We start from the raw sequence: 27,264 nt of genomic DNA, 5'->3' as shown, positions 1-27,264 counted from the left end.
AAGGCAGGCAATACGCTCGACCTCATCTTTACTAGATGCTGTTCTTCCACTAATCTCATTGCAACTCCCCTCCAAGTCTCCGACCACTACCTTGTATCCTTTTCCCTCTCGCTCTCATCCAACACTTCCCACACTGCCCCTACTCGGATGGTATCGCGCCGTCCCAACCTTCGCTCTCTCTCCCCCGCTACTCTCTCCTCTTCCATCCTATCATCTCTTCCCTCTGCTCAAACCTTCTCCAACCTATCTCCTGATTCTGCCTCCTCAACCCTCCTCTCCTCCCTTTCTGCATCCTTTGACTCTCTATGTCCCCTATCCTCCAGGCCGGCTCGGTCCTCCCCTCCCCGCTCCGTGGCTCGACGACTCATTGCGAGCTCACAGAACAGGGCTCCGGGCAGCCGAGCGGAAATGGAGGAAAACTCGCCTCCCTGCGGACCTGGCATCCTTTCACTCCCTCCTCTCTACATTTTCCTCTTCTGTCTCTGCTGCTAAAGCCACTTTCTACCACTCTAAATTCCAAGCATCTGCCTCTAACCCTAGGAAGCTCTTTGCCACCTTCTCCTCCCTCCTGAATCCTCCTCCCCCTCCCCCTCCCTCCTCCCTCTCTGCAGATGACTTCGTCAACCATTTTGAAAAGAAGGTCGACGACATCCGATCCTCGTTTGCTAAGTCAAACGACACCGCTGGTTCTGCTCACACTGCCCTACCCTGTGCTCTGACCTCTTTCTCCCCTCTCTCTCCAGATGAAATCTCGCGTCTTGTGACGGCCGGCCGCCCAACAACCTGCCCGCTTGACCCTATCCCCTCCTCTCTTCTCCAGACCATTTCCGGAGACCTTCTCCCTTACCTCACCTCGCTCATCAACTCATCCCTGACCGCTGGCTACGTCCCTTCCGTCTTCAAGAGAGCGAGAGTTGCACCCCTTCTGAAAAAACCTACACTCGATCCCTCCGATGTCAACAACTACAGACCAGTATCCCTTCTTTCTTTTCTCTCCAAAACTCTTGAACGTGCCGTCCTTGGCCAGCTCTCCCGCTATCTCTCTCAGAATGACCTTCTTGATCCAAATCAGTCAGGTTTCAAGACTAGTCATTCAACTGAGACTGCTCTTCTCTGTATCACGGAGCGCTCCGCACTGCTAAAGCTAACTCTCTCTCCTCTGCTCTCATCCTTCTAGACCTATCGGCTGCCTTCGATACTGTGAACCATCAGATCCTCCTCTCCACCCTCTCCGAGTTGGGCATCTCCGGCGCGGCCCACGCTTGGATTGCGTCCTACCTGACAGGTCGCTCCTACCAGGTGGCGTGGCGAGAATCTGTCTCCTCACCACGCTCTCACCACTGGCGTCCCCCAGGGCTCTGTTCTAGGCCCTCTCCTATTCTCTGCTATACACCAAGTCACTTGGCTCTGTCATAACCTCACATGGTCTCTCCTATCATTGCTATGCAGACGACACACAATTAATCTTCTCCTTTCCCCCTTCTGATGACCAGGTGGCGAATCGCATCTCTGCATGTCTGGCAGACATATCAGTGTGGATGACGGATCACCACCTCAAGCTGAACCTCGGTAAGACGGAGCTGCTCTTCCTCCCGGGGAAGGACTGCCCGTTCCATGATCTCGCCATCACGGTTGACAACTCCATTGTGTCCTCCTCCCAGAGCGCTAAGAACCTTGGCGTGATCCTGGACAACACCCTGTCGTTCTCAACTAACATCAAGGCGGTGGCCCGTTCCTGTAGGTTCATGCTCTACAACATCCGCAGAGTACGACCCTGCCTCACACAGGAAGCGGCGCAGGTCCTAATCCAGGCACTTGTCATCTCCCGTCTGGATTACTGCAACTCGCTGTTGGCTGGGCTCCCTGCCTGTGCCATTAAACCCCTACAACTCATCCAGAACGCCGCAGCCCGTCTGGTGTTCAACCTTCCCAAGCTCTCTCACGTCACCCCGCTCCTCCGCTCTCTCCACTGGCTTCCAGTTGAAGCTCGCATCCGCTACAAGACCATGGTGCTGGCCTACGGAGCTGTGAGGGGAACGGCACCTCAGTACCTCCAGGCTCTGATCAGGCCCTACACCCAAACAAGGGCACTGCGTTCATCCACCTCTGGCCTGCTCGCCTCCCTACCACTGAGGAAGTACAGTTCCCGCTCAGCCCAGTCAAAACTGTTCGCTGCTCTGGCCCCCCAATGGTGGAACAAACTCCCTCACGACGCCAGGACAGCGGAGTCAATCACCACCTTCCGGAGACACCTGAAACCCCACCTCTTTAAGGAATACCTAGGATAGGATAAAGTAATCCTTCTCACCCCCCCTTAAAAGATTTAGATGCACTATTGTAAAGTGGCTGTTCCACTGGATGTCATAAGGTGAACGCACCAATTTGTAAGTCGCTCTGGATAAGAGCGTTTGCTAAATGACTTAAATGTAATGTAATGTAAATGTAAATGTTATCTCAATACTTTGTTATATACCCTTTGTTGGCAATGACAGAGGTCAAACGTTTTCTGCAAGTCTTCACAAGGTTTTCGCACACTGTTTCTGGTATTTTGGCCCATTCCTCCATGCATATCTCCTCTAGAGCAGTGATGTTTTGGGGCTGTTTCTGGGCAACACGGACTTTCAACTCCCTCCAAAGACTTTCTATGGAGTTGAGATCTGGAGACTGGCTAGGCCACTCCAGGACCTTGAAATGCTTCTTATGAAGCCAATCCTTTGTTGCCCGGGCGGTGTGTTTGGGAACATTGTCATGCTGAAAGACCCAGCCATGTTTCAACTTCAATCCCCTTGCTGATGGAAGGAGATTTTCACTCAAAATCTCACGATAGATGGCCCCATTCATTCTTTCCTTTACACGGATCAGTCGCCCTGGTCCCTTTGCAGGAAAACAGCCCCCAAGCATGATGTTTCCACCCCCATGCTTCACAGTAGTATGGTGTTCTTTGGATGCAACTCAGCATTCTTTGTTCTCCAAACACGACAAGTTGAGTTTTTACCAAAAGGTTATATTTTGGTTTCATCTGACCATATGACATTCTCCCAATCTTCTTCTGGATCATCCAAATGCTCTCTAGCAAACTTCAGACGGGCCTGGACATGTACTGGCTTAAGCAGGGGGACACGTCTGGCACTGCGGGATTTGAGTCCCTGGCGGTGTAGTGTGTTACTGATGGTAGGCTTTGTTACTTTGGTCCCAGCTCTCTGCAGGTCATTCACTAGGTTCCCCCGTGTGGTTCTTGGATTTTTGCTCACCGTTCTTGTGATCATTTTGACCCCACGGGGTGAGATCTTGCGTGGAGCCCCAGATCGAGGGAGATTATCAGTGGTCTTGTATGTCTTCCATTTCCTAATAGTTGCTCCCACAGTTGATTTCTTCAAACCAAGCTGCTTACCTATTGCAGATTCAGTCTTCCCAGCCTGGTGCAGGTCTACAATTTAGTTTCTGGTGTCCTTCGACAGCTCTTTGGTCTTGGCCATAGTGGAGTTTGGAGTGTGACTGTTTGAGGTTGTGGAGAGGTGTGTTTTATACTGATAACAAGTTCAAACAGGTGCCATTCATACAGGTAACGAGTGGAGGACAGAGGAGCCTCTTAAAGAAGAAGTTACAGGTCTGTGAGAGCCAGAAATCTTGCTTGTTTGTAGGTGACCAAATACTTATTTTCCAACATAATTTGCAAATGAATTCATGACAAATCCTACAATGTGATTTTCTGGATTTTTTTCTCTCATTTTGTCTGTCATAGTTGAAGTGTACCTATGATGAAAATTACAGGCCTCTCTCATCTTTTTAAGTGGGAGAACTTGCACAATTGGTGGCTGACTAAATACTTTTTTGAGAACAAGTATTTGATAAACTGCTGATTTTGCAGGTTTTCCAACTTACAAAGCATGTAGAGGTCTGTAATTTTTTATCATAGGTAAACTTCAACTGTGAGAGACGGAATCTAAATAAAAAATCAAAAAATCACATTGTATGAATTTTAAGGCTCTCATAGACTTTTTATTTTTACTTTAAGAAGCCCCCCTGTTCTCCACTCATTACCTGTATTAACTGCACCGGTTTGAACTCGTTACCTGTATAAAATACACCTGTCCACACACTCAATTAAACAGACTCCAACCTCTCCACAATGGCCAAGACCAGAGAGCTGTGTAAGGACATCAGGGTTCAATTGTAGACCTGCACAAGGCTGGGATGGGCTACAGGACAATAGGCAAGCAGCTTGGTGAGAAGGCAACAACTGTTGGGGCAATTATTAGAAAATGGAAGAAGTTCAAGATGACGGTCAATCACCCTCGGTCTGGGGCTCCATGCAAGATCTCAGCTCGTGGGACATCAATGATCATGAAGAAGGTGAGGGATCAGCGCCGAACTACACGGCAGGACCTGGTCAATGACCTGAGGAGAGTTGGGACCACAGTCTCAAAGAAAACCATTAGTAACACACTACGCCGTCATGGATTAAAATCCGGCAGCGCACGCAAGGTCCCCCTTCTCAAGCCAGCGCATGTCCAGGCCCGTCTGAAGTTTGCCAATGACCATCTGGATGATCCAGAAGAGGAATGGGAGAAGGTCAATGTGTCTGATGAGACAAAAATAGAGCTTTTTGGTCTAAACTCCACTCGCCTTTTTTGGAGGAAGAAGAAAAATGAGTACAACCCCAAGAACACCATCCCAACCGTGAAGCATGGAGGTGGAAACATCATTCTTTGGGGATGCTTTTCTGCAAATGGGGACAGGATGACTGCATCGTATTGAGGGGAGGATGGATGGGGCCATGTATCTCGAGATCTTGGCCAATAGCCTCATTCCCTCAGTAAGAGCATTGAAGATGGGTCGTGGCTGGGTCTTCCAGCATGACAACGACCCGAAACACACAGCCAGGGCAACTAAGGAGTGGCTCCGTAAGAAGCATCTCAAGGTCCTGGAGTGGCATAGCCAGTCTTCAGACCTGAACCCAATATAAAATCTTTGGAGGGAGCTGAAAGTCCGTATTGGCCAGTGACTGCCCCGTAACCTGAAGGATCTGGAGAAGGTTTGTATGGAGGAGTGGGCCAAAATCCCTGCTGCAGTGTGTGCAAACCTGGTCAAGAACTACAGGAAATGTATGATCTCTGTAATTGCAAACAAATGTTTCTGTACCAAATATTAAGTTCTGCTTTTCTGATGTATCAAATACTTATGTCATCCAATAAAATTCAAATTAATTACTTAAAAATAATACAATGTGATTTTCTGGATTTTGTTTTAGATTCCGTCCCTCACAGTTGAAGTGTACCTATGATAAAAATTACAGACCTCTACATGGGTTGTAAGTAGGAAAACCTGCAAAATCGGCAGTGTATCAAATACTTGTTCTCCCCACTGTATATATATATATATATATATATATATATATATATATATATATATATATATATATATATAACTGTGTGTTGTTTTGTGTGAGCCTATGAGCACACCCAGTAGTGGTCAGTGCATGCTGTGTTGTACAGTATAGTACAGGCCACTACAGTTCAGAGAATCAGGTTGGTCTGGATGGGCTGTATTTATGGTTCAGGTTGAGAGGGTATTGGGTTTCGTGTGTGGTTCAGGCTGGATCACAGGGAGATTACTGAGAGCTAGGAATCTCCCGCTCAGAGTCCACACACACACAGAGGCCTGTACTGTGCCCCTGGCCTCATTTTGACCAGCACAGAGGGGATTCCTGTGTTTTACCGGCCCCCAGGGACCAGCTCTCAAAGGGTTGCAGAGGAGTAGACTGCAATGGAGGATCAGGAGCAGCAGAAACACTGTCGTTTGGCTTGTTACCGAATTACAGACAGTTTTTTTCTGAATGAAAAGGAAGTTGTTAATTATTTATAATTTTTCAGACCACACTTTTTCTGAAATCGGCTCACCTTCATTGGTCTTCTGAGAGTGTTAGGAAACAACACTTGGCAGTAAGCTATGGTGTTAAAGATTCACAGATTATTTAGTATCATTGTAAATATGAATATTACGTTGTTGTTATGAACCTTCCTCCTCACGATGGCCTCTTACAAAAGGCAATGCGATCCCTCGTTAAGGCCGGGAGCATTGCAGCACCGTTACGTGAATGTTTGTGGCTCTCACCATTTGTTCAAGCACTCAGCTGAGTGAACCTGGGCTGCGGCATCTCACCAATAACAATAGCGCTTATTGCTCAGCTCCCTGCGGTACAATTAAAATTCCGTCAGAGTATTCAATCTGCCTCCTAGCCATGCCTGCTGTTCCCGCGGCCCTCCTGGGCCACGTCTATTCCTCTGCCACCATGTATAATTCACGAGCCACCACACAGCTCCGCACACACCGCATTGAGGGCTCACCTGGAGACTCACAGGCCCAATAAAGCAGAACTGCACAGGGGGAGAAGCGTGCAGGAGTTTGGCAAATATACTGTAGGGAGGGAAGAGTCTGCAAGATAGCCCTTGTGGTCAACAAGGGCTCTATCTGGTAATCATTGAGCCATTCTGATAATTTTAGATATCCAGGCTTATATAAAAATATATATAGAGATAAATATATTATTGTTTTTTTTTCTCCATCTTTCTCCTCTCTTCTCATGAAAGACAATTGTGGTGTCCTCTAAAACTAATTTGGATGTAAATCTTCTATTTGTAGATAATTCCATAGTGATGCATAGGGGTAACCTGTGGAGCCCTCTGAGTGGTTGCTTTTAGTTAAAACCAATTAGAAATGACCAGAAATAACAGTGCCTGGAGACAGAGAAGTCATTTTTCTCCTACGCCTCCCCAGAGAGTTGGCCTCTCCATGGATTAAGTGTTTTAGTATATTAGGGGGCAGCTGATTAGAACCATTATGCTTTTTTAATCATTACATTTTTGCATTTATAGTTTTTACTAGTATAATAAGGCTAAGTGTGTCACTACAGAAGGGACACTTATTGGAGTGACTGTGTATGAAGCTGAGCTAGCTCCTCAATTCATCTTACCGTATATTGTGTATGTCAGTACTTATTGTATTGGGAACCTTTCTTGTAACATTTACTTCTCTCCTCACTCTTAGTACAGCCAGCTAAAGTGCACTATATAATTTATTTCATATGGCACTCAATATAGTGTATTGTACTCTTTTATTTGTGTTGCATGATGCTTTGGATGTAAATTACTCTGAAAGTGAATTGTATTTACAGTTCCAATGTCTATCAGAGAAAAGATGGCCCTAATAATGGACACTGATGGGCTCTGACTACTTGGGTTCAATAGCCCATGATTTCAGGAGAACCCCACTATTCGCTACCAGGCACAAGTGTGTGAGGCCTCCTGTAGCTGGGGCTGCTGTGCTGCTCTGGTCTGGTCTGTGCTGGCCGTGTCCTTGTGCGCATTGGGCGTAGAACGTTGGAGTGCCAAGCAGAGCGAAGCGGGAAGCGGACTGGAGGAAGTGGGCCTCCCTGTCTCCCCAGACTGAGCAGTGAATGAGGATAAGTGAGGAGCGCCAGTCAATGAATCAAGCAGCAGGAAGGCAGGGAGCAGCCAGGGGGAGAGTGTGACGTCCCCGCGGGAGGAGCTTCGCATTAGGAACTTCCTCATCTGTGTGTTTCTGGCACAGGTTAAATGGATCGCTCCCATTAGCGCGCTGAGAGGACAGCTCCATTATATGAAGGAGACTGTAACTTTGAATGTCACGGTGCAACAACCCCTGAATGCAACGGTGTCTCCCAGGGAGGGAGGGTGACAATAACCATCCATGATAATCATTCCCTGTCAGGCTTTAAGGAACTTGGAATTATGACGTATGGCCTGCCGCACGCCTCAGACTTCATTACAGCGCTGTCACTTTGAGCTGCAGTCTTCGCCGAAGAAGCACCACTCGGCTGCTTGGCCTGGCCCCAGCCCGCACCCCAGCCCGCTCCCCGGCCCGGCCCGCTCCCCTTATGTCTCAGTGGCATGTTTACAGGATGTGTGCCCCCTGCAGATAGATGTAGTGGAGGTTAACCTCCAGCCGTCTGCACACCTACTCCTTTCTGATCTGACAAGGTGGCAATTCTCATGAGAAGAGACTGGAGAGAATGTGTGCTGTGAATGTTTACCACTGTGAGGTAGAATCAGAATGATCAAAGGTTTCAAGGTGACAGCCATCCCCTCCTTCCATTGTGACAAATTGTAATCTCTACTAGAAATATTAATTAGCTCAGTAGTCAAATGAGGGAAGTTTAATGTATAACATTATCAAAATGTTTGGCTAAAGGGACACATGAATGGCCATAGACTTGTATACACTCTACTATGGTCTAGTAACGGCAAGCTTGTTTATGTTAGATCGCCTGTCTGTCAAGGAGAGAATCACCGACAAAGTGACCTCTGAACCTGCCCTCCAGTGGAGTAGACATACCGTATTGACACAGAGGTTGTTTCTGCCCAAAACACCAGAGCCAAGCCCACCCTCCCCCTCCCCTTCCCACAGCCTGACTCACATATTGGCTCCCCGGCCCCTACCCTGTGCCACCTCCAATCAGAGGTCTCTGAATAACACATAGAGGAGGAAGTGGGCTAACTGTGCACATCTTCCTCTCCTCCCCTCCCCTGCCATGGAGCCTTTAGCTCTGTTGACAGTAATGATTTCCTCCTTTATGTCTAAGTACATTTTTGGTGTAACGATTAGTTTTCTTATCTCTAAGTGACATTGACAGAATGGCTGTTCGTGACGTGGGGAGGATGGGAGACAAATAGCTGATAGGACTGGGCCAACAGGATTCAGATACACAGGGCTAATACACAGTGCAGTGCAGGGGGATACAGGGAGACATAATAAGACAATTAGTAACAGAAAGAGCACAAAATATGGACCTTCTTAGTTTGGTCTTGTTTAGCGCATCAGAGTGTGTCTCTTTTCAATCCTTGTGGCTTTGTGGTAAACTGTTGGGTACACACAGATGTCATGTGGCTCTCACCGTTCGCTATTATCAACACTGCTCTGGAGCATCACTATTATATTCCCTTATCATTGGGTACACCATGTTAATTCTTTAGATTCTTTCTCATCCCATTGCCTTTTCTGCAGGAAACAACATGTTGAGATATACAGTACCAGTCAAAAGTTTGGACACACCTATTCATTCAAGGGTTTTTCTTTATTTTACTATTTTCTATATTGTATGATAATAGTGAAGACATCAACACTAGGAATTATTCTGATGGAATCATGTAGTAACCCAAAAAGTGTTAAACAAATCAAAATATATTTCATATTTTAGATTCTTCAAAGTAGCCACCCTTTGTCTTGAAGATATAGATATAGTATTGCCTCACCATTCCTGTTATTATGTGTAGTGTAAATGACTGTACAATTTAGGATTTACAAATATAATATTACGAACATATAGTCAAACAAATAGTTACTTTATAAATAAGGAATGCATTTACTCCAATAAATTAATAGATTTTTTAGTCACGAATGAATTAACACTTCCAAAATAGGAGTGTTCATGGAATACATTTCAAAATAAGACGGAGTCCATTTCTATCACCAATAAGTGGTTACACGTGTCTTCAGTTCAGAATCATCTCTTAGAGAGAAAGTGTTTTTACGCTGGAGTTTGCAGACAAGACATTGATGAACCAAAGGATACTCAGACATTTTATACATGAAACTCCCCCCCCCCACAACCTAAATGAACATTCATTTGCAGTTTTCTTGCGAAAACAAAAGAAAGGACATCACACCCAGATACTAATTACCACATTCCTAAATGTCTTCGAAACAACAGGACACAGATATTATCCCATCTGATAAGAAGTGATGTGGGGAAAAATGGATGTAGTTACATATCGGGATATTATTTTTGACAATATTTCGCAATATTATTTTCGCGCAAGTTGGCTGTACCAGCACCAAAACTCAAGTATTGTTCCATCATAGCGTGTTCTTCATCTTCCTTTTAAATAGGGAGACAATTTGTTCTCAGCACTTATTTCCATGACTGATCAAAACTCACAGCTGTTTTCTCACAGCTCTCCCTTGTCCCTCTGCAGCAGACATATGGTGAGCAATATGTTTGGAAAATCGAAACGCAATAAAATCACAATACATATACAGTAGAATCATGAGATTTGCAATACATATCTTATCAGCGCCTAAGTATGGTTATAATATTGTATCTTGATAAGCGGACAGCCCAACAGACAGATTTGTCCTGGTCACTCTAAAAAGGATATTCCATTACACATACAATACAACAACATGTCAAACTGTGCAGCTCGTTAAGAGCTATTGAAATCATCCAAACATGACAATAGAAACTAATTCAATTACATTCACAATGTCAGGTCCAGTTTTTTAATCACTTTCAGCCTTAAGGGTGAAGGGAACGAAATGCAGTCTCCTGTACTTTGCTTTTTGAAATGGTAAAGCATGGTTATTTCTCTAGATAATATCATGAATCGTGACTGATCACACGCTATGATCCCATGCTAGTTAGTCCTGCACTCTTAGGGAAAAAAGGGTTCCAAAAGGGCTCTTCGGCTGTCCCCATAGGATAACCATTTTTGGTTCCAGGTAGAACCGTTTTTGGTTTCAGGTAGAACTCTTTTGGGTTCCATGTAGAACCCTCTATGGAAAGGATTTTACCTGGAACCCAAAAGGGTTCCTATGTGGACAGCCGTAGAACCGTTTTAGGTTCAAAGCGTGTGACGCTGTCTCTATCACAGTCCAACAAGGTCATCATCTCGCCCCACTATAGTTTCCCCTCTCTCTTTCAGCTCCTTGGACCTGATATCAGATGTGTTTCTGTGTACAGAAAGCTGACGGGCTTATTTGTTTCCCCCCTCGTTGGTCTTTCCCCTCAAATGTGTCTGAAACATTGTTATCTCCTGCCAGTCGCTCTTTTTTCCCCCAACGAGAATGATTGAATCATGTCAGCCCGTCATCCCCTGATATTCAGCTGCAAGCTGGAGAAAAATGTGCCATTGCTTCCGCATGACATGTGGGATCTATTAGTGTGCTCTCACCCTGCAAAGCATGAGCATCCGGACCCACTGGGGCCCATGGTTGGCTGTGCGATGGCCCGTGTCGGGCTCCCAGGGCATTAAACCAGGGAGGCTCATCAGATGAGTTGACACCCGAAGGGGGGAAAGCTGAGGACTGCCAGTCGCGCTCCTTCTCCTGCTCCGCCTCACCCTCAGAACACAGGTCTGACTCACAGTGAGGTTACAGCGCTGCCGTTTCCCGCTCTGGGGAAAATAATTACTCATGTACAGACTATAGGCCTTGTGAGGTCACACGTGGGGGCATTACCATGTTTGTGCAGATTTGTATTCCGGACTTGGTTTGTTTTTGTATGAATTTTCGCTATCTGGATGCTGTTGTCTGTGGGGTTGGAGCCACCTTGCCAGGGTTGTTCCAATGTGTTTTTCAGTCGAAGAGCTAGTCACACCACTGCGCTGAGCCTACATGGGTCCTCTGTGACCTCTGTGATCTAGCCGAGAGACAGACAGGAGCACTACAGGGCCACAGCAGCCCAGTCACATAGCAACACAGTCATGGTGCGCAAAGGGGTTAAGTTAGGCCTGGGGATATTGTATGACTGTCCTTAATTTACAGATTTAATGGAAGTTTTAATAAATCTGTTTCTCTCTGTTTTTCAGGTATTTCAGTAACAAAGAAGACACATACCTGTGAGTACAAACCATTTGGAAACATGTATTCAACTTGTTTGAAATTAATACCAAAACACGTAACAATATGTACATTAGCCGACATTATTGCATGATTATAATTTAATACAACAACATCAAATCAAATCAAATTTATTTATATAGCCCTTCTGATATCTCAAAGTGCTGTACAGAAACCCAGCCTAAAACCCCAAACAGCAAACAATGCAGGTGTAAAAGCACGGTGGCTAGGAAAAACTCCCTAGAAAGGCCAAAACCTAGGAAGAAACCTAGAGAGGAACCAGGCTATGTGGGGTGGCCAGTTTCTTCTGGCTGTGCCGGGTAGAGATTATAACAGAACATGACCAAGATGTTCAAATGTTCATAAATGACCAGCATGGTCGAATAATAATAAGGCAGAACAGTTGAAACTGGAGCAGCAGCACAGTCAGGTGGACTGGGGACAGCAAGGAGTCATCATTTACATTTACATTTAAGTCATTTAGCAGACGCTCTTATCCAGAGCGACTTACATGAACATGGTCATATCGTTTCTGACATTGGCTTGCAGACGGGTCAATGACAGTGTCACACACCTGGATTTGAGTATGGTTTTGTGTGATTTGAGTGTGTGTGTGGTGTGCAAGGATGTCAGGATAACAGATCCATAAAGAAAGGCCAGAGGCAGCTCTGAGGGCTTTCTGACAAACCAAACATGGGGAGTAACAGACGTAGGCTGGCAAGCAACTGAAGTGTACTTCCCTGTTAACGCCTGAGGAGGCCATTTTGAAGAGTCCCACACAGGTCTTCAGAGACAGAGAGACAGAGAGAGAATAAGGAGAGAGCGGGATCATGGATAGGATGATAAGAGCATCCCCAGGAGCAGCTCCCAGGTTGGTGTCTGTGGTGTGGAAGTGAGTTGGGGACCGAGGAGTGGCATAGCATAGGACCAGTAGCATAGGACCAGTTTCCCAGGCCACTGGAACCAGGTAACCATCGGAAGAGAGGGGGGACTGAGGGTCTGGTTTGGTGGTGGCTACAGTGTGGAGAAGACCTTAGAAGATCTGGATCATGGACTCCCGAGACTTGCCTACGCCAATCCATTTCACTGTCAGGTAGTCCTGGGGCACGGTCCTAGGGCTCAGGTCCTCCGAGAGAGAGAAAGAAAGAGAGAATTAGAGAGAGCATATGTGGGGTGGCCAGTCCTCTTCTGGCTGTGCCGGGTGGAGATTATAACAGAACGTGGCCAAGATGTTCAAATGTTCATAAATGACCAGCATGGTTGAATAATAGTAAGGCAGAACAGTTGAAACTGGAGCATAACTTGCCTACTTTTATAAAACCACATTTTAAAATCACACACTGCAATAGGCCTATACCTTATACTTAGGATGAAAAGAAGATTAAATGAATGTTGTGTTTTGTATTACTACTGTTACTATAGTAGGCCTACTGTGTGTATTCGGAATACCGTTCTCACATCACACATTGACCTCCAACAGCAACATAACCTTATACTTTCACATTTTCTCAACTCAACTTTTTTTCATTATTGCTATTCTTCATTATTCCCTATCTGTGTGTAGAACTGGAGAGAATATTTTAATAACGCCAGAGAGGAAATTGAAATGATATGCAGTCATATGACTGTTTGAAATCATGCACTGATATCCCAGCCAGATAGTTTGCTGAAGCTCCTCTTTGTTCTCTGCAATGCTTGCAACTGAAAAAACAAAGATGAGGGTTTGTCAAGGGTTCTTTGAGAAGAGTGATTGTTTTATGTGGAACCATAGTGACCCAAAGAACCCTTTAAGCCCTGCAATAGTTCTTTGCAGTTCAAAAAAGGTTTCTTTCCTCTTTTAGCAATAATTCAAATGTAGGGGCGGCGAGTCATCCAAATATGTTGGGGCGTGGTTTGCTCACAGCTCTTTCTGTGCAACTGTGAGTGAGAGTGTCATTCCAGTTGAACTAATCTGTTGTGTTATGCTATTAAACATTATATATATGACTATGACCAGTGAAGTTGTCTCATGAAAGACTCACATATGGCCTTGTGTCAATTTAGAACAGTTTTCTAAATCAGTAGTTCTTAATTCTCTCCTCAGGGATCCCCATCTGTTCTTAGAGCCATCAAACCTGATTCAACTTGTTAATAAACACCACAATAAAACCTATGGAATTTTAATATGGCTATTAAATCAGAATTTCAAAAAACTGAATCATTCTACAAAGAACATTTGAGATTGTGAAAGGTTCTTTATAGATCTAAATCGTCATATAGTTTCTATAAAGAACCTTAAAAATATAGCCCCAAAAAGGGTTGTAGCCACTTTTTTGGTGCTACACTACATGACCAAAAGTATGTGGACCCCTTCTCGCCGAACCTCTCATTCCAAAATCATTGGCATTAATATGTGGTTGGACCCCCCTTTGCTGCAATAAGGCTTTCCACTAGATGGTGGAACATTGCTGCGTGGACTTGCTTCCATTCAGCCACAAGTCCATACAGAGCATTAGTGAGGTCGGGCACTGATGTTGGGCGTTTAAGCCTGGCTCGCAGTCGGTGTTCGAATTCATCCCAAAGGTGTTTGATGGGGTTAAGGTCAGGGCTCTGTGCAGGCCAGTCAAGGTCTTCCACACTGATCTCGACAAATCATTTCTGTATGGACCTCGCTTTGTGCATGACAGTGTCAGGCTGAAACAGGAAAGGGCCTTTCCCAAACTGCTGCCACAAAGTTGGAATCACAGAATCGTCCAGAATGTCATTGTATGCTACAGATTTCCCTTCACTGAAACTATTGGGCCTAGCTGGAAACATGAAAAACAGCCCCAGTCCATTATTCCTCCTCCACCAAACTTTACAGTAGGCATTATGCATTCGGGCACATAGCGTTTTCCTGGCACCCGCCAAACCCAGATTTGCCAGATGAAGCGTTAATTCATCACTTCAGAGAACGCATTTCCACTGCTCCAGAGTCCAATGGCGGCGAGCTTTACACCACTCCAGGCGTCACTTGGCATTGTGCATGGTGATCTTAGGCTTTTGTGCGGCTGCTCAGCCATGGAAACCCATTTCATAAAGCTCCAAATGAACAGTTATTGTGCTGACGTTGCTTCCAGAGGCAATTTGTAACTCTGTAATGAGTGTTGCAACTGAGGACAGACATGTTTTACACGCTATGTGCGTCAGTACTCGGTGGTCCCGTTCTGTGAGCTTGTGTGGCCTACCACTTCACGGCTGAGTGGAGTTACTCCTAGATATTTTCACTTCACTATAACACCACCTACAGTTGACCAGGGCAGCTCTAGCAGGGCAGACATTTGACGAACTGACTTGTTGGAAAGGTGGCATCCTATGATGGTGCAACATTGAAAGTCACTCTTCAGTAAGGCCATTCTACTGCCAATGTTTGTCTATGGAGATTGCATGGTGGTGTACTCGATTTTATACACCTGTCAGCAACGGTGTGGCTGATATAGCCGAATCCACTCATTTGAATGGATGTCCACATACTTTTGTATATATAACCTTTTTAATGGTTCTTTATAAAACTTTAGGATAATATTCTTTATAGCACCTTATAGGTTATATTTAGAACCTTCTGAACATGGTTCTTTATAGAACATTCAAAAAAGTTTCCATTTAGCACCAAAAAATAGTTTTTGTTGCTATGGTTGCAAGCCAAATAACCCTTATTTTGCAGTCTATAGAGCAATTTGTTTTTAGTGTGTAACCTTTAGAGGCTGAGTTACCTATAAGCACTGTGTATTTCTGAAAAAGAGATGCTGTCAGAGAAATACAGAGAGATGGTTTGTGACATGGCATGGTGTTATGAATGCTATGTAAACTCAAATAGTAAGCCATCTCAGAGATTCTCTGTCTCTTTAAACTGAAGCCACACAATATTTACATTGAAAAATGTGCGTGTGTGTGTGGTGCATGGGCTTCTGTGTACACATGTGTCTCTGTCTATGTGTGTATGAATGGTAGAGAAGCCCTGAAGCCTGTTCTTTCACTCTGATCATCATGATGAAACTTATGGAGAGGGAAGACCAGAGGGCTTTTCTATAAGAGCGGTCTGACTATCTCAGACTGAGAGAGCAGGGTTAGATCACTCCCTTTAAAACACTCCTAAAAAGCTGTTTTGAACATCAGAGCACAGCAGAGGAAATGATCCTCGGTCTGCACTAGTCAGCCCTATAGCCTTCCCTTGACTGAAGCAGCCACGTAAACTGTCTCTGAAAATAATGTTCAGGTCAAGTAGATGACTGTGTTAAGGTATTTGCCCGTCTAGAGGGATGGATGAAGTGAGTTGTTTGAAGTGTGCATGTTTGATTTTCGGCCTCCCCTCCTCTGTAAGGTAAGACAAAGTCCTTTGACCCTTTATCGGATTCCCAACTGCTGTCTTAATTAGACCAGAGCTAAGCACCTCTACACCGGAAGGGGTCTCAAATCAAAGAGCATCATTTAGGATTCTGGGTTCAAAGTCCTGGGCAGAGGCTGGACTGCATACTTTCTTTTCAATGAGAAATATTCAAATGTGATCTGTGTCAAGAAATCATCGTAAAGTGCTTTTACAAGTCAATGATTGATGTGCCGGGCAAACAGGAAGAGGCGATAGTCCCGAGTCAAAGATGTGTATGCACAGGGAAAGGTTCAAAGGCCAGTTAATGGTCAGAGACTGAGGGAAGATCTGGTGGATTGGGAGGGGAGCTCTAGTACGTCAGGCTAGACTAAAGTTATAAGGTGGATATAGCCCCACCCAAAATGGTGGTTTAAGGCTGGCTACATACAGCACTATTTATGTCTCTCGAACTACAACTACACACTGACTGCCATCACTTCATTCAATCTGTCAGTCATTCAGTCTGTCAGTCAGACCCGGCTCTCCCATAGTGGCTCCTGCAGTGGCATGCTGGCCAGTGCTGAGTGTCTGGGGTCTGAGCTGAGCAGACTCCGGAAGAAACCTCCCCCATCCAGCCCAGAGATCCCAGAGACCGAGCCAATCCCTCTGTCTTATCTCTCCCCTCTCCCTGCCTGAGTGATCAGACCCCTGGAAGTTCCCTACTACGCAGCCACACCAGCCAGTCCCCTCATCAATATAAATTACAGGGGCATCTGTTCCCTGGCAGATGCTATCTCCTCTCTCCTATATGTCTGGGTGCTCTGCCCTATGAAGGTGAAATATTCTGGATGATAATAGACATTTCATTTATTGTGCTGCAGACCATCATGGCTTCTTCAGACTGTGATAGATAATGAGAGTATGAGAGTAAAGACCTCTAATCACCTTTTATTGTGACAGTAACGCCCTTTATTTGTTGTATCATTTGGAACTATTGGCATGTAAACTATGATTTGTTATATTTAGTTTATCAATAGGTTATTGGGTTTATATGACAGCAATACTGTAACCCATACTGTCAAATATTTCACATAAGCTACCGGTCTATTAACTGCGTTGGCATAATGTTTTCATCTGTAAGCAGTAATTTATGCTGTATCTGGAAAAGACTGTGTCGGTTTCTGAAAGAGAAAACAATGGCAAATTGTCGTGGACCTGTCAGCAGAACGTTTGAATTCAACAATGTTTTGCATCGGCTTTTCCCCCAACCTATGTGTGAGGGATTGCCCGCAAATTCTTTAACATTACAGTAGGCCTACTTACAGTAGTTAGTTTTGTTCTACTTCACTTTAAAAAAGTGTTTTTTATAGTGCTACTGATATTTATTACTGCATTGTTGGGAGAGAACAAACAAGCCGTTCCACTGTATATGTGGCATTAAAAACCTAACTTCAATGTAATCATCTGTTGTTAAATTTGACTGTATACCGGTATTATAAACCACACTGCCTATGATATTGCAAAACTTGAAATACATATAGACTATCAATTTACTAGGCCCAAATAAATGAAACATGGCTCCTTCTGGAATAGGAACCCTTCACGGGCAGAGGTGAAAAGTATGTTCTGCAATGGTTATGAAATTAAAATAAATAGGAAAAAGATTCCTGTGTCAACTTATTTTTTATAATAAAAATAAAACATAGATTTTCACACATCTCACTAACAGCAAATGGTTGTGTTCTTGTTAATGTTTTCCTATTTAGTTTTTTATGAATAATCTTTTCTTCATATCCCCCATTTGCACAAAATACTTATTTGCCAGCTTGCAATACAACATTTCAACCACTAGCAGATATTGGTACGCCTGGTCAAAACTTAGAAGGGAGGTGAGCACATTCTCACATCAAATTTTTTTTTTCTTTATGAACTTTTGCATGCACATTATATTTTGTGCCTCTCACTCCATCCACCATTAGGGGTGGTCCAACTCCAGCAGGCCATATAACTCTTACCACAAAGCTATAATTCTCAGTAAGAATCAAGTATGGGTTTCCTTTACATTTTCCCTGACAGCTTTATAGGATGTGTTTATATAATGCTACAGCAAGGCAAAGTGGGCCGCAGAACGGCCCTAAATGGCTGTTTGGCAGCTGTATTTAAACAACTAAATGTGGAGGTACTCAAAGCAGACATTGAAGTGGAATTTAAATAAATAATGGTCAACAGTCATGCCATCAAGGCACATAGCATTGTGTTAAATATCTTCTTTTGCATGTTTTTACAGTATTGTGATATTAATGAAATATTTGACATTACAAGGAGCACCACCAACTACAATAATTTGTCACGCCCTCCAGAATGCCTACCTGTGATATGATTAGTTTGTGTTAAAATATGTTGAGGGAGATGGTGTAGACCTGTGGATCAGATGGACTAGCTGATTATACAGACAGATTAGCATTCTCACCTACAATCTCCCATCAGCAGACTGAAGCTGCTCGCTCTCTAACAGCTCTGATAGGACCGACATACCAGCCAGATAGCTTGTCTTACCATGCTGCTCTTCCTCTCAGAGAGAAGATCTCCTGATTACCCATGCTTAATCCTCTCACTTCAGCTCTCCTGTAATGACAAACGTAGAAAAATGCACAGAAAATGTACACCTAAAGGGTTCTGTTTGTGAGTTATATGAAATGTTGAAACATTGTTAAAGTGCATCTGTCGTATACTCTATTCATATGGATGACTCCATAGATTTTTTAAGATTCATTGTGCGGGGATATTTGTCCAACTTTCTTTGGATAACTCTGTTGTCACAGTAAATACAGTAGGCCTGGATGTTGGCAATAATATAATAATAATAATATTATATTATCATATATCATATTTTAGCAGGTTAGAGATCCATACATACTGTATGTCTTGCATGGGTATAGAATTTCCAGAGGGAGGCAGTATCACCGATATCACGGAGCAGGAGAGGAGAGGAGAGGAGAGGAGAGGAGAGGAGAGGAGAGAGAGGAGAGGAGAGGAGAGGAGAGGAGAGTGGAGCGTACTACAGACTATACAGCCCAGACTCATAAATACAATGAGTGCGCTCCAGAGTGTTTATCTCCATTGTGACAAGAGGCAGCCTCCACTAATTGAGAAACATGGCCTCGTCCCTGCGTCTTCATTTATTTACCTGCTCTGTGTATTGAGTTGCTCTCCTCAGAGATACGCAGACAGACACGGTGATCCTCTGTTCAACTCAAGCACATGATTTAGACATCACAGCACACACAGTAGACCTGAAAACTGTCTGGAAAATAGCGAATTGTGAGGTTGGACCCAGGTCCAGAGACGAGAAACCAGTGATTAAGGATAAACATAATACTTTACTGATAGACAGTAGCATCACAGTACACTGGCCCGAACTGACACTCGAACAGCGACAACCCAGTGGTTGAGTTCGGCAGTGTGTTATGAGAATATTCCACCCAGACGAGGAACTTGCTGGACTGAGTGGAGACGAAACACCAGAGTACCTCCTCCAGCTCCTGGTTGGCCCGCTCAGTTTGCCCATTCGACTGTGGGTGGAACCCTGAGGAGAGACTCAACGATGCCCCCAACAGGGAGCAGAAGGCCTACAGATACCGTGCGACAAACTGGGGCCCAAGATCTGAGAAAATGTCCTGTGGAAGTCTGTGGAATCGAAAGACATGGGTTATCATGAGATCAGCGGTCTCCTTTGCTGAGGATAACGCGATTAAATGGGCTGCCTTGAAGAGATGATCGACGACCACCAGGATAGTGGTTAGCCACTGGGATGGAGGTTACCCTGTGATAAAAGTCATGATAAAAGTGTGATAAAAGTCATCATGGTCCAATCGGTGTGGAACATGGGGGACTGTAGCTCGAACACCAGAGAACACTGAGTGAGGAACCCCTTGATCCTCCCGGGTGGCCGTCATGGGGCTGAGATCTTGGGTTCCCGGTGCAGGTTCCCTGGAGGAACTACAGCGACACCTGTAGCACTAGGCGATGAGACTTGGGCATTGGCTCCTCCTGGGTTGGGACTGTGGTTGGAGGAAGTTGGTAAGCGCCCGGTATTTTGGAGAGTTATTCTTGCTGCCACCCCAGCAGTGCTCCTTGGTGGGTTACAACATTCCTGATATGTGTGATCTCTGCTGGGTCCATGTTGGAGGCAGAAGCTTGTTGTGAAGTGGTAAGGTTGGACCCAGGTGCAGAGATGAGACCAGACGAGGAATCAGTTATTAAGGAAAAACATAATACTTTACTGATAGACATGAGCCGCAGGATCACAGTACACTGGGGGGGGGGGGGAAACGAACAAACACTAAGTTTAAAAAAAAAAACTCGCTCGTGAAACAAACACACACGGTAAACAATTCAAGCTTCTGCAAAGGACCACAGAAAACAAAACTATTTCAACAGGAACACAATAATGAAATAATAAGACACAACTGAGTCCAATAAAAGTCTCTATGGCGGTCTCTGCCACCCTCTGGTGCCAGGAGGAACCATGACACTTGTTATCATTAAATGTATCACAATATAGATCCATATGCTATTGTAGTTTTAGCTAATGCCTTTGAAATGGTAGGTATATTTTACCAGTAAATAGATGTACTACTACTACTACTAGCACCTACAGCTGAAGTCGGAAGTTTACATACACCTCAGTTTACATACACATTTAAACTCAGTTTTTCGCAATTCCTGACATTTAATCCTAGTAAAAATTCCCTGTTATAGGTCAGTTAAGATCACCACTTTATTTTAAGAATGTGAAATGTCAGAATAATTGTAGAGAGAATGATTTATTTCAGTTTTTATTTATTTCATCACATTCCCAGTGGGTCAGAAGTTTACACACACTCAATTAGTATTTGGTAGCATAGCCTTTAAATTGTTTAACTTGGGTAAAACGTTTTGGGTAGCCTTCTACAAGCTTCCCACAATAAGTTGGGTGAATTGTGGCCCATTCCTCCTGGCAGAGCTGGTGTAACTGAGTCAGGTTTGTAGGCCTCCTTGCTCGCACACGCTTTTTCTGTTCCGCCCACAAATTTTCTATTGGATTGAGGTCAGGGCTTTGTGATGGCCACTCCAATACCTTGACTTTGTTGACCTTAAGCCATTTTGACACGACTTTGGAAGTATGCTTAGGGTCATTATCCATTTTGAAGACCCATTTCCGACCAAGCTTTAACTTCCTGACTGATGTCTTGAGATGTTGCTTCAATATATCCACATAATTTTCCTTCCTCATTATGCCATTTATTTTGTGAAGTGCACCAGTCCCTGCTGCAGCAAAGCACCCACACAACATGATGCTGCCACCCTGTGCTTCACGGTTGGGATGGTGTTTTCGGCTTTGCAAGCCTCCCCCTATATCCTCCAAACATAACGATGGTCATTATGGCCAAACAGTTCTATTTTTGTTTCATCAGACGAGAGGACATGTCTCCAAAATGTACGATCTTTGTCCCCATGTGCAGTTGCAAACCCTCGTCTGGCTTTTTTATGGCGGTTTTGGAGCAGTGGCTTCTTCCTTGCTGAGTGGCCTTTCAGGTTATGTTGATATAGGACTCGTTTTACTGTGGATATAGACACTTTTGCACCTGTTTCCTCCAGCATCTTCACAAGGTCCTTTGCTATTGTTCTGGGATTGATTTGCACTTTTCGCACCAAAGTACGTTCCAACCTAAGTGTATGTAAACTTCCGACTTCAACTGTATATTTACCACAACTCCTGGTGTGTTTGACACGACCAGGTGATGGATACCTCCCCATTTTAGAGACACTCTTATCCAGAGCGACTTATAGGATCAATTATCAATCAATCAATCAAATTGTATTTGTCACATGCGTCTAATTTTAAAAGGTAGACCTTAGAGTGAAATGCTTACTTTACAAGCCCTTATCCAATGCAGTTTTATGAAAAATAAGTGGTAAGAAAGTATTTACTAAAATAATCTGAAGTAAAAAAAAATGAAAAATAACAAATATTTAAAGAGCAACAATACAATAACAGTAGCGAGGCTATATACAGGTCATTGTGCGGGGGCACAGGTTAGTAGAGGTAATTGAGGTAATATTCTTAGTGTACTCAGATAGAGTTCAGTGTGTCAAATTGGAGGGCCTGTTGTCTGGACCTCTGGCAGTCTCTATGGGGGTGCCACAGGGTTAAATTCTCAGGCTGATTTTTATTTTTATTTTACTAGGCAAGTCAGTTAAGAAGAAAGTATTATTTTCAACGGCCTAGGAACAGTGGTTTAACTGCTTTGTTCAGGGGCAGAGCGACAGATTTGTACCTTGTCAGCTCGGGGATTCGATCTTGCAACCTTTCGGTTACTAGTCCAATGCTCTAACCACTAGGCTATGCTGCCGCCCCATCAATGATGCCCCATACCTGCCCGGCCTGTCCAGCATCACTACTCTGGACGGTTCTGACTTAGAATATGTGGACAACTACAAATACCTAGGTGTCTGGTTAGACTGTAAACTCTTCTTCCAGACTCACATTAAGCATCTCCAATCCAAAATTAAATCTAGAGTCAGCTTCCTATTTTGCAACAAAGCAGCCACTCATGCTGCCAAACATACCCTCGTAAAACTGACTATCCTACCGATCCTCGACTTCAGCGATTTACAAAATAGCCTCCAACACTCTACTCAGCAAATTGGATGCAGTCTATCACAGTGCCATCTGTTTTGTCACCAAAGCCCCCAAAACTACCCACCAATGCGACCTGTACGCACTCATTGGCTGGCCCTCGCTTCATACTCGTCGCCAAACCCACTGGCTCCAGGTCATCTATAAGTCTTTGCTAGGTAAAGCCCCGCCTTATCTCAGCTCACTGGTCACCATAGCAGCACCCACCCGTAGCATGTGCCCCAGCAGGTATATTTCACTGGTCAACCCCCAAAGCCAATTCCTCTTTTGGCCACCTTTCCTTCCAGTTATCTGCTGCCAATGACTGGAACGAACTGCAAAAAAAATCGCTGAAGCTGGAGACTCATATGTCCCTCACTATCTTTAAGCACCAGCTGTCAGAGCAGCTCACAGATCACTGTACCTGTACATAGCCCATCTGTAAATAGCCCATCCAACTACCTCATCCCTATACTGTTTTATTTATTTTGCTCCTTTGCACCCCAGTATCTCTACTTGCACATTAGTCTTCTGCACATCTATCACTCCAGTGTTTAATTGCCATGTTGTAATTATTTCGCCACTATGACCTATTTATTGCCTTACCTCCCTTATCCTACCTCATTTGCACACACTGTATATGGACTTTTTCTATTGTATAGAAACTGTATACTGACTGTATTTTTGTTTTTTCCATTTGTAACTCTGTGTTGTTGTTTGTGACGCACTGCTTTGCTTTATCTTGGCCAGGTCGCAGTTGTAAATGAGAACTTGTTCTCAACTAGCCTACCTGGTTAAATAAAGGTGAAATTTAAAAAAATAAATAAATAAAACTGGAGCCAAGCTTCCTGCCATCCAAGACCTCTATAGCAGGCGGTGTCAGAGGAAGGCACCGTAGTCATAGACTGTTCTCTCTGCTACCACACAGCAAGAGGTACTGGAGCAACAAGTCTAGGTGCAAAAGGCTTTTAACAGCTTCTACCCCCAAGCCATAAGACTCCTGAACAGCTAATCAAATGGCTACCTGAACTATTTGCATTGTCCCCCACCCCATTATTACACTGCTGATACTCTCTGTTTATTATCTCTGCATAGACCCTTTACTCCTACCTATATGTAAAAAAAAAAATCACCTTTATTTAACCAGGTAGGCTAGTTGAGAACAAGTTCTCATTTACAACTGCGACCTGGTCGAGATAAAGCATAGCAGTGTGAACAGACAGCAACACAGAGTTACACATGGAGTAAACAATAAACAAGTCAATAACACAGTAGAAAAAAAAGAAAAAAGGAGTCTATATACATTGTGTGCAAAAGGCATGAGGAGGTAGGCGAATAATTACAATTTTAGCAGATTAACACTGGAGTGATAAATGATCAGATGGTCATGTGCAGGTAGAGATACTGGTGTGGAAGGAAGGAAAGGCGTCCAAATGAGGTGTTGGCTTTAGGGATGATCAGTGAGATACACCTGCTGGAGCGCGTGCTACGGGTGGGTGTTGCCATCGTGACCAGTGAACTGAGATAAGCCGGAGCTTTACCTAGAATGGACTTGTAGATGACCTGGAGCCAGTGGGTCTGGCGACGAATATGTAGCGAGGGCCAGCCGACTAGAGCATACAGGTCGCAGTGGTGGGGGGTATAAGGTGCTTTAGTAACAAAGCGGATGGCACTGTGATAAACTGCATCCAGTTTGCTGAGTAGAGTATTGGAAGCCATTTTGTAGATGACATCGCCAAAGTCGAGGATCGGTAGGATAGTCAGTTTTACTAGGGTAAGTTTGGCGGCGTGAGTGAAGGAGGCTTTGTTGCGAAATAGAAAGAAGATTCTAGATTTGATTTTGTTTGGAGATGTTTGATATGTGTCTGGAAGGAGAGTTTACAGTCTAGCCAGACACCTAGGTACTTATAGATGTCCACATATTCTAGGTTGGAACCATCCAGGGTGGTGATGCTAGTCGGGCGTGCGGGTGCATTCAGCGAACGGTTGAAAAGCATGCATTTGGTTTTACTAGAGTTTAAGAGCAGTTGGAGGCCACGGAAGGAGTGTTGTATGGATTTGAGGCTCGTTTGGAGGTTAGATAGCACAGTGTCCAAGGAAGGGCCAGAAGTATACAGAATGGTGTCGTCTGTGTAGAGGTGGATCAGGGAATCGCCCGCAGCAAGAGCAACATCATTGATATATACAGAGAAAAGAGTCGGCCCAAGAATTGAACCCTGTGGCACCCCCATAGAGACTGCCAGAGGACCGGACAACATGCCCTCCGATTTGACACACTGAACTCTGTCTGCAAAGTAGTTGGTGAACCAGGCAAGGCAGTCATTAGAAAAACCGAGGCTACTGGGTCTGCCGATAAGAATATGGTGATTGACAGAGTTGAAAGCCTTGGCCAGGTCGATGAAGACGGCTACACAGTACTGTCTTTTGGTGGTTATGATATCGTTTAGTACCTTGAGCGTGGCTGAGGTGCACCCGTGACCAGATTGCACAGCGGAGAAGGTACGGTGGGATTCGAGATGGTCAGTGAGCTGTTTGTTGACTTGGCTTTCAAAGAACTTAGATAGGCAGGGCAGGGTGGACATTGGTCTGTAACAGTTTGGGTCCAGGGTGTGGGAATGACCGCGGCAGCTTTCCAGTCCTTGGGGATCTCAGACGATATGAAAGAGAGGTTGAACAGGCTGGTAATAGGGGTTGTGACAATGGCGGTGGATAGTTTCAGAAATAGAGGGTCCAGATTGTCAAGCCAGCTGATTTGTACGGGTCCAGGTTTTGCAGCTCTTTTAGAACACCTGCTATCTGGGTAAAGGAGAAGCTGGGGAGGATTGGGCAAGTAGCTGCGGGGGGTGGGGGTGGAGCTGTTGGCCCGAGGTTGGAGTAGCCAGGAGGAAGGCATGGCCAGCCGTTGTGAAATGCTTGTTGAAGTTTTCGATTATCATGGATTTATCGGTGGTGACCGTGTTACCTAGCCTCAGTGCAGTGGGCAGCTGGGAGGAGGTGCTCTTGTTCTCCATGGACTTTTATTTTATTTTATCTTTATTTAACAAGGCAAGTCAGTTAAGAACAAATTCTTATTTTCAATGACGGCCTAGGAACAGTGGGTTAACTGCCTGTTCAGGGGCAGAACGGCAGACAGGGGTTTGAACTTGCAACCTTTCCGGTTACTAGTCCAATGCTCTAACCACTAGTCTACCCTGCCGCCCTGGGACACTTTACAGTGTCCCAGAACTTTTTGGAGTTTGAGCTACAGGATGCAAATTTCAGCTTGAAAAAGCTGGCCTTTGCTTTCCTGACTGACTATGTGTATTGGTTCCTGTTCCCTGAACAGTTGCATATTGCAGGTACTATTCGATGCTATTGCAGTCTGCCACAGAATGTTTTTGTGCTGGTCGAGGGCAGTCAGGTCTGGAGTGAACCAGGGGCTTTATCTGTTCTTAGTTCTGCATTTTTTGAACGGAGCATGCTTATCTAAGATGGTGAGGAAGTTACTTTTAAAGAATGACCAGGCATCCTCAACTGACGGGATGAGGTCAATATCCTTCCAGGATACCCGGGCCAGGTCGATTAGAAACTGTTTGGGTATGGACCTGGAAAGTATGACATTACTTTGCAAGCTATCTCTGCAGTAGACTGCAACTCCCCTTTGGCAGTTCTATCTTGATGGAAAATGTTATAGTTGGGTATGGAAATCTCAGAATTTTTGGTAGCCTTCCTAAGCCAGGATTCAGACACAGCAAGGATATTAGGGTTTGCAGAGTGTGCTAAAGCAGTGTGTAAAACAAACTTAGGGAGGAGGCTTCCAATGTTGACATGCATGAAACCAAGGCTTTTTTGGAGACATGCAGGGCCTGGGTTTACCTCCACATCACCCGCGCAACAGAGGAGGAGTAGGATGAGGGTGCGGCTAAAGGCTATCAAAACTGGTCGCCTAGAGCGTTGGGGACAAAGAATAAAAGGAGCAGATTTCTGGGCATGGTAGAATATATTCAGGGCATAATGCACAGACAGGAGTATGGTGGGGTGCGGGTACAGCGGAGGTAAGCCCAGGCACTGGGTGATGATAAGAGAGGTTGTGTCTCTGGACATGCTGGTTGTAATGGGTGAGGTCACCGCATGTGTGGGAGGTGGGGCAAAGGAGGTATCAGAGGTATGAAGAGTGGAACTAGGGGGTCCATTGTAAACTCAAACAATGATAACTAACCTGAACAACAGTATACAAGGTATATTGACATTTAAGAGAGACATACAGCGAGGCATAAAGTAATCGCAGGTGTTGATTGGGAGAGCTAGCTAAAACAACAGTTGAGACAACAACAGCTAATCAGCTAACACAACAACAGCAGGTAAAAAGGGCGAAGACTAGGCCGAAAAGGTTGGATTAACTACACACAGAGCCTGAGTTCGCGAGAGGACAAAACAAACACGTCTTCACTGCTACGCCATCTTGGAGTGATGTATTAGGTAGTGCATACAGCCCAGTACGCACTACAGACATTTTTTTAATTCATATTATTTAGGGTTAAGTGCCTTGCAACTCTGTCGATGTTTCACATAGTTGGCTCTGGGATTCAAACCAATGACCTTTCGGTTGCTGGCACAACACTCTTAACTGCTAGGCTACCTCCCC

The 27,264-nt window shown here is 44.6% G+C and overlaps 1 protein-coding gene across 1 annotated transcript in view; it reads left to right on the top strand.

Annotated features, from left to right (window-relative positions):
- The window catches only part of LOC115109412 (nuclear receptor ROR-alpha A), a 293,549-nt gene that overhangs the window by 188,032 nt on the left and 78,253 nt on the right, over positions 1-27,264 (top strand). Inside the window, exon 3 of the mRNA XM_029634268.2 lies at positions 11,625-11,654. Within this exon, the coding sequence (XP_029490128.1) occupies positions 11,625-11,654 (30 nt within the window). The remainder of the gene's footprint in view (positions 1-11,624; positions 11,655-27,264) is intronic.

Source organism: Oncorhynchus nerka, linkage group LG25 (genome assembly GCF_034236695.1).
Source record: "Oncorhynchus nerka isolate Pitt River linkage group LG25, Oner_Uvic_2.0, whole genome shotgun sequence".
Lineage (NCBI taxonomy): Eukaryota > Metazoa > Chordata > Actinopteri > Salmoniformes > Salmonidae > Oncorhynchus > Oncorhynchus nerka.
The sequence above is the reverse complement of the archived record's forward strand: the minus strand, read 5'-3'. Positions and strand labels throughout refer to the sequence as shown.